Source organism: Triticum aestivum, chromosome 3B (genome assembly GCF_018294505.1).
Source record: "Triticum aestivum cultivar Chinese Spring chromosome 3B, IWGSC CS RefSeq v2.1, whole genome shotgun sequence".
Lineage (NCBI taxonomy): Eukaryota > Viridiplantae > Streptophyta > Magnoliopsida > Poales > Poaceae > Triticum > Triticum aestivum.
This window is the reverse complement of record NC_057801.1, coordinates 313847504-313856087: the sequence shown is the minus strand read 5'-3', so window position 1 is coordinate 313856087 and position 8584 is coordinate 313847504. Positions and strand designations below refer to the sequence as shown.

General features: G+C 49.2%; 1 protein-coding gene across 3 annotated transcripts in view; it reads left to right on the top strand.

Annotated features, from left to right (window-relative positions):
• The window catches only part of LOC123069793 (DEAD-box ATP-dependent RNA helicase 15), a 9857-nt gene extending 7185 nt beyond the window's left edge, over positions 1–2672 (top strand). For all 3 annotated transcript variants that reach the window (XM_044492733.1, XM_044492732.1, XM_044492734.1), the window contains 4 exons: positions 1275–1419; positions 1497–1580; positions 2296–2359; positions 2474–2672. In XM_044492733.1, coding sequence (XP_044348668.1) covers positions 1275–1419; positions 1497–1580; positions 2296–2359; positions 2474–2484 — 304 coding nt within the window. In that variant the 3' untranslated portion in view covers positions 2485–2672. The remainder of the gene's footprint in view (positions 1–1274; positions 1420–1496; positions 1581–2295; positions 2360–2473) is intronic.
• Positions 2673–8584: the final 5912 nt, after the last annotated feature.

Genomic DNA, 8584 nt, shown 5'->3' with positions numbered 1-8584 from the left:
AAACAAGTTTCACCAATTGGTGTACAACATCAAGCTGTATGAGCCTTCCTGAAGTGATACACTGTTGGTGACCAGATTTATCATGGGTCGGAAGGAAGAATTGAGAGCTGGAGCGGAAATGCAATTGCCTGACTCAATACATCGGGCTGCACTGTATGCTCTCATTCAGGAAAGACCGTTGAGCCAAAGTAAAAGCAGTCGATCCAGTCATTGTTTTTAAGGCGTCCCTAAGGCGTCGCTTAGGCGACGCCTAGGCGTCAGGGCGCCCCCAGGCTACAAGGCGTCGGCCTTGCCTTACGTGCATGCCTAAGGCGTCCGCCTTAGTCCATAGGGCGTCCAAGGCGTCCGCCTAGGCGCCATTCTTCCCGCCTTAGGCAAATGAAGACGCCTTAGACAGGGCAGGGAGTTCAGGCGGGAAACAGAGCTCTGGGCGGGAAGAGAAGGGCGGGAAACAGAGTCTGGGCGCCAACAATTACTAGCAGGGGGAGAGAGAGCCCTAACCAGTTTCAGTTTTCCCCCAACCCCACCTCTGGCGGCTGGATCTGAGCTTCTCCCCCTCCTCTCCAGCAACTTCTCCCCCTCCTCTCCGGCTGCTTCTCCCCCTCCTCTCCAGCAGATCCGCCTCCCCCTCCTCTCCAGCAGATCCGCCTCCCCCTCCTCTCCAGGACAGCAGGCAGCAGCAAGCAACCATCACCTACCTCTCCTGCAGTTGCCTACCAAATTCTGCTCAATTCTACTACTTAGAACTCTCTAAGGCGTCGCCTTGCCTTGTGCCTTAGCGCTTAGGCAGTGAGGCGCCCCCCCAGCGCCTTGCCTCGCCTTACCGCCTTAAAAACATAGGGTAGCACCGATTATAAGAGAAGCTTGTCCAACGTTGCCTGGGATGGTTTGGGCATATGCAACGCAAGCCTCCAGAAGAGGTGCCGGTTTATAGCGGAAATCGTGCTGATAATGTCGAGAGGTCGGGGTAGACTAGACTTGACATGGGAGGAGTCCGTAAAAATAGATCTGAAGGACTGGGATATCACCAAAGAACCTAGCCATGGACAGGGGTGTGTGGAAGTTAGCCATCCATGTGCCAAAACCAGACTAGGTTTTTAGATGTTATGGGTTTCAACTCTAGTCTACCCCACAACACGGCTTTGAGTACTAGCTAGGTGATTAATTACAGACTAGCCTTTGAGTTGGTACCCAGCAGCTATTTTGCAATTTGCTTTATTTTTCAGTTTTTAGTATTTGTTCCTGAGTTTTATCTAATATTGGTTCTTGGATAGGCTGACCCGGTATAAGAACTTCAAGGAAGGGCACAAGAGGATCCTTGTGGCTACGGATTTGGTTGGCAGGGGGATTGATATTGAGCGTGTCAATATTGTCATAAACTATGACATGCCTGATTCTGCTGATACATACTTGCACAGGGTAATTTTAACTTTGCCCTACTGATTGTGATTGGGTGTTCTTATCTCTGGCTAACATAACATGGTCCACCCCCACAGGTTGGAAGGGCTGGGCGTTTTGGAACCAAAGGGCTTGCAATAACATTTGTTGCTTCTGCCTCTGACTCTGACGTCCTCAATCAGGTTTGTATAACTTCTATATATATATATATATGTATATGTATATGTATATGTATATATATATATATATGTATATGTATATGCCTTTGCCACCCCTCTGGCTTCCGTCTGATCTGGCTTTGAGATCTGTGTAGCATCTTTTAGGTCTGCCATTGATTAGTCTTCCATTTGTCTAATTGTACTTAGATGAGTTCATAGCACTAAGTATTAACAAGGTAAAATGTTGATACATGTGTGTACACACGAATCTTTTTCGAGGAATATCTTTTGAGTTCATGGGGAACTTCTTTTAGGAATATAAGTCTTAATCACGAACCAATTTTTTTGTACTATTATAGAAAGTTAGTAAGGTATACTACTTTTTATACTATTAGGGAATCTTTTTGGTTAAGTATTCATGACCAAATATTTTGATACCCCTAGTCTAAGACATACTCTACTGGAACCGTATTAGTGTGATCATTAGCATGCTTCATTAACTGAATCTTGATAAAGTAATGATGATAGCATAGTGTTTGCACGGATCACGAAGCATGCATTGAACGTGGATAACATGGGGTGGCAGGGGTGGTATAGTCCCCGGGTGTTAAAAAATCCACACTAACAGGATGGATTTTCCCTATATATATATATATATATATATATATATATATATACATATTTGGTATGATGAGTGTAGTGCAGCCTAACTGAAATTTCATACATATTTTATTTGAAGGTGCAAGAAAGGTTTGAGGTTGACATCAAGGAGCTGCCTGAGCAGATCGACACTTCAACATACAGTAAGTAGTATTGTTGTCTAGATCAAGTGGTGCATTGGCGTGTTTTGATACCCATATAGTGTTGTTTCTTGAATTCCCAACACCTGATCCCGTATTATCAACTACAATTGCCAGTGCCATCTTGAAGATCCAAGTGGGGGCTAGGAGGGTTTGCTTTTCAGACACAGCACCTTTACATTTCTGTTGGGTTACATGAACTTTGATGTAAGAGATGCTCTAGTTGTACTTAATCAGCGACTGGATCTGCTGAGTATTTTGTTGTAGTACTCAGACTTATGGTTGTTAAGGAACCTATTGGAAATGTTGGTGTTCATCATGTTTGCGAGCATATTATTAGGACATTCTTATGTTAGTTTTGGAAGGGGGGCCTTGGCGCAGCTGTAAAGTTGTTGCCTTGTGACCATGAGGTCATGGCTTAGGGTCCTGGAAACAGCCTTGCTGAAATGTAGGAAAAGACTGCGGACAGGAGACCCATGGTCGGACGGTTATGTGCAGCGGTTTGCCCCCATTCTTATGTTGGTTTTCTATTAGTACTTTCACTTACTAATTTTCTTTTATACTAACATCTGATTGAATTTCACTTGGAATTTGTGCTCCGGATCCAAATTAATTGTCACAGCAATAGTACAACTTTAGTGATTTGGATTGGAGGGATTATTATTTGTTGCATCCTTGTGGGTGTAATGCAAGGCTGCTTGTATGTGAATGCTTGAGGAATGAGAATGGTTTGAGATTGGCTCTCAAAGGTGGCCAAAGCCCTTGTCGACGAATCTTGCCGTCTATGTAGCTGACTTCTTGCCACGGTACGCCCAGTCCAACAAATAGTCCACCAACGCCTAGTCCTTTCCCCTCATAGCCAACCCTAGTCGTCACATGTTTTTCCTTTTGCACCCATACGCACACCGCAAGCGACTCCCGCTCATTCCTCACCATATCGTGACGGCGGCGGCGGAACACACATGTGAGGCTCATCTTTGCACAAGGGATAGACAAAGCTGAGTGTCGTAGCTTCAGCCGTTAGGACGTTTGTGCACCAAACATTTCTTTTACTCCCCCCGCAATGAGTTTGCCTTTGTCATCCCTCAGAATAGTTCTAATTGTAGCCTAAGCAAATCTTCATCAATAGATGCATCAACATCAAGTTTAACAAAACCCAGAGTAGGGCGAATCCAGCCCGAAAATTCATCGGCGTGGACGAGCATGCCTGTTCATGGTATCTTCCGTCGTTCACTCGTCGCGGGATATGGGCTGGACGCGGTATTCCAGGGTGCGTATGCCGGGTAGTTAATGCGTACTCTTGGACGGAGGCCCGACGGTTGTACGCTGTGTGTAGACGGCCGTTCAGGATATAGCGACGGAGTCATGGCACTGTACCAACGTTGGCCGTAGGTGCAAACGGCATGGCAAACGGTACGATCCAGTTGGTGCGGGGCTGGCGTCCACCTACCCACCACATTACTGCGGCGCCGTTGGTCGATCCGCAAATCGTGTGTGGAGAAACCCTAGCGGCTCGTTCAATCGATCCCCAAATCGTGCATTTTTTTGTCTGATATGTTCAATCAAATCAATATCTTCTCATATGGTTTCTTTTTTTTGAATCGACGGTAGCCATCAGCTGGTGGACGCGACTTATATAGGTGTGTAAGACAATAGGCTTTGGGGGGAACCGGCACAACCCTCTAGGGATGGCCTATCACATATATATATAATGAGGTGATATACAACGTTACAATATACACATGTAAATACAGTCTAACACCCTCCCTCAATCTTAGCCACTTTCTAATGAATCTAGAAGGGTAAGATTGCGCCTGCAAGTCTCAAACTGTGGCAAAGGCAATGGCTTGGTGAAGATGTCAGCAAGTTGATCCTTGGAAGAAATAAACTTGATTTGTAGTTGCTTCTGAGAGACACGTTCACGCACAAAGTGATAGTCAACTTCAATGTGTTTCGTTCGGGCATGGAATACCGGATTTGCAGAAAGGTATGTAGCACCGATGTTATCACACCAAAGAACAGGAGGCTGTGATTGGGGTATACTTAACTCCTGAAGCAAGGACTGTACCCAGATGATCTCTGATGTGGCATTAGCCACAGCCTTATACTCAGCCTCAGTACTGCTACGCGAGACAGTAGCATGTTTCCGAGCACTCCAGGCAATCAGGTTAGAGCCAAAGAAGACAGCATAACCCCCCGTGGATCGCCTGTCATCCGGATTGCCAGCCCAGTCTGCATCAGAATATGCTGAAAGACAACCAGAGTCAGACGGCCGAATATGCAAACCATGAGCCACCGTGAAACGAATATAGCGCAAAATCCGCTTAACAGCAGACCAATGAGTGTCACGGGGTGACTGCAGATACTGGCAGACTCGGTTAACAGCATAGGAAATGTCTGGTCGCGTGATCGTCAAGTACTGGAGCCCACCAACAATACTCCTGTACTCTGTCGCATCAGAAGAAGAAAGAAGCACACCATCAACAGCATTGAGCTTATCAGTGGTAGACATGGGTGTAGTCGTCGGTTTGCACTTAAGCATCCCAGCTCGCTGCAACAAATCTAGAGAGTACTTCTTCTGCGTCATAACAAGGCCAGCAGCACGAGAAGTAACCTCCACACCAAGAAAGTAATGAAGCTTCCCAAGGTCCTTGACCGCAAAATCAGCACCAAGTGAGCGAACAAGCGCAGTAGCAGCCGACTGAGAGGAGCTGACCAAAATGATATCATCTACATAGACCAACAAGTACATAGTAACCTCAGGCCTTTGAAGAAGAAACAATGAGGAGTCAGCAGTTGATGATGCAAAACCATGAGCACGAAGAGCCATTGCAAGACGAGCATGCCAAGCACGAGGAGCCTGCTTCAGACCATAAATTGCCTTGGACAGACGACAGAGATGATCAGGGCGATCCGGATCAGAGAAACCCGGAGGCTGGCGCATGTAAACCTCCTCCGCCAAGACACCATGAAGAAAAGCATTTTGAACATCAAGCTGACGAAGAAACCAACCTCGAGTAACAGCCAGAGAGAGAAGAAGTCTGATGGTAGTAGGCTTGACCACTGGACTGAAGGTGTCTTCATAGTCATGTCCAAAACGCTGTCGAAAACCACGAGCAACCAGACGAGCCTTATAGCGCTCAATGGACCCATCAGAATGCCTCTTCACTTTGAAAACCCATTTGGAATCAATGACATTTACCCGTGATTGTGGAGGAACAAGAGTCCATGTCTGATTGCGAAGAAGCGCTTGATACTCCTGCTCCATGGCCTCTCTCCAATGAGGAATGCGCATAGCAGCTTGATACGTGCGTGGCTCAGAGGATGGATCTGCGAGAGCAGCAGACATGCACGCCGCTAACCAAGCAACTGTGCCATCGTGACGTTGCTTAGGCTGAAAAATGCCACTCCGACTGCGCGTATGTGGACGTAGAGCAGCAGCAGGAGCCGGCGGAGGCGAAGGTGACGGAGACGTGACGGTCGCCGGAGATGCAGGAATCACCTCAGGCGAGCTCGGGGCAGACGACTCTGGGCTGCATGGCGAAGACTGGCCCGACGACAGGGGCTCAGAGGCCATGGGCGAACCGAGAGTGGGCGAGGCCAGCTCCGTTGACACCGGCCCAGACGGCCTTGGCGAGGCGAGAGCAGGCGAGGCCGGCCCTGGTGAGAAGGGCCCAGACACCCTGGGCGAGGCAGGGGCGGGCGAGGCCAGGCCTGGTGATGACTGCCCCGACGCCCTGGGCGAGACGGGGACCGAGGAGGCCGGCCCAGTCGGCGGGGTTGCAAGGAGCGACGATGGCGAAGGCAGCCCAGAAGCCAGAGGCGACTGGGCCAGGACGTCGATCGGCCGTGCATGAGCACGGAAACCGAGGCCATGCAGGGGCGCCATGTGCTCCTCATGCACAACAGAAGGTGCCGAGGATGAAGGCGATGGCGACGAAGAGGAAGATGGCACTTCCAGAATCTCCAAACGAGCCCCACGACCAGTGCCTGCACCATGGTTAGGCAACAATAGAGGAGAATATGCAACATCATCAAATTGGTCAGAAGCAACAGAGGATGAATGCATGACAGGTGGCTCGGTAGTGGACACAGGGAGTTTGGCAAAGGGAAAAACATGCTCATCAAACACAACATCCCGAGAGATGTAGACACGATTAGTGGGCACATGAAGACATTTGTATCCTTTATGAAGAGAGCTATAACCAAGAAAAACACACTTCTTGGAACGAAACTCGAGCTTACGCTTGTTATATGGACGGAGATGGGGCCAGCAAGCACACCCAAACACCTTGAGAAAGGTGTAGTCCGGTTGTTCATTAAGGAGAACTTCAATGGGAGTCTTCATATTCAAAACACGAGTGGGAGTATGATTGATGAGAAAACATGCAGTGGTGAAAGCATCACTCCAAAAATGAAACGGAACAGATGCATGGGCCAAAAGAGTCAGACCAGCTTCAACAATGTGACGATGCTTACGTTCTACTGAACCATTCTGCTGATGTGTATGTGGACATGCTAAACGGTGAGTGATCCCAAGCGACTGAAAGAAGGAGTTGAGGTTGCGATACTCGCCACCCCAGTCCGACTGAACATGAACAATTTTGTGCTTGAGAAGGCGTTCAACATGTTTTTGGAACTGAACAAAAATGTCAAACACATCAGATTTACGTTTGATAAGATAAAGCCAGGTAAAGCGGCTGTAAGCATCAACAAAACTGATATAGTAATTATGACCACTAACAGAAGTCTGAGCAGGACCCCATACATCTGAAAACACAAGTTCTAAAGGATGTTTCACCTCACGACTGGACTCCGAAAAGGGAAGTTGATGACTCTTCCCCTGCTGACAAGCATCACACACTGCTACATCTTTATTACTAGACACACTAGGAAGCTCATGACGACGCAAAACATGCCGGACAATAGGTGTGGCCGGGTGACCAAGACGAGCATGCCACTGTGACGGAGATACCCGAACTCCACTGAAGACGCGAGCGACGCCAGGATGCTCCAGACGATAGAGACCTTGGCAGAGCCGCCCACTAAGAAGAATGTCCCTCGTGCCCCGATCCTTAATAAAAAGATCAAAAGGATGAAATTCACAAAGCACATTATTATCACGAGTGAGTTTAGGAACTGAAAGAAGATTACGTGTCACAGATGAAACTCGAAGAACATTGCGAAGTTGAAGACTCCTATTGGCATGTCTAGTGAGAAGTGATGCTTGACCAATATGAGAGATGTGCATACCTGCTCCATTGGCGGTGTGGATCTTGTCGGAGCCATGGTAGGGTTCACGAGTGTGAAGCTTCCCCATCTCACTGGTCAGGTGCTCTGTCGCCCCAGAGTCCATGTACTAGTGGGGATCAATGGAGTAGGACTGAGTGTGTCCCTGTGGCTTCTGCGGCGGCGGACGATCAGCCATGGCGACCTGACGAGCAAAGTTGCGTGTATCCTTCCCGTCATTGCCGAGACCAAGAAAACCCCGCTGGAAGCGCTTGTGACACTTCGAGGCCCAGTGCCCATCGCGACCACAAAGCTGGCACACACGTGGACCGCCAGCCCCTGGTAGCGTCGCAGTAGGAGGAGGGGCCGAGGCGGGTGGTGGTGACTGCCCCGAAGGAGCCCTGGATGAAGCAGAGGAGCGACCACCCTTGGTGGCGGCGTTTGCCGAGAGGGCGCCGTTGCCCCTGGATCGGCGCGTCTCGACTCGTTGCTCAGTAAGCAGGAGGCGTGAAAAGACCTCGTGTGCTGGCATGGGAGTGGAGTTGCCCCTCTCATTGATGATCTCGACTAGGGCGTCATACTCCTCATCAAGACCATTGACAATAAACGAGTTGAACTCGGAGTCGGTGAGGGGCTGTCCAATGGAGGCCAGCGTGTCGGCGAGACTCTTGACTTTGTTGTAGAACTCAGTGGCGGTGGAGTCAAGCTTCTGACACTCCCCAAGTTGGCGACGGAGCCCAGATACACGAGCCTGCGACTGTGCCGCAAACGAGCGCTCAAGAATAGTCCATGCCTCATGGGACGTCTTGGCGAAGACAACAAGCCCAGCAACGGCCGGAGAGAGCGACCCCTGGATGGAGGAGAGGTTCGCCTGATCCTGCCCTGTCCAGACACGGTGAGCCGGATTATAGACCGGACCGTGCACGCTGTCAACCAGCGCAGGAGGGCAAGGGAGAGAGCCGTCGACATAGCCAAGCAGATAGTGACTCCCAAGAAGCG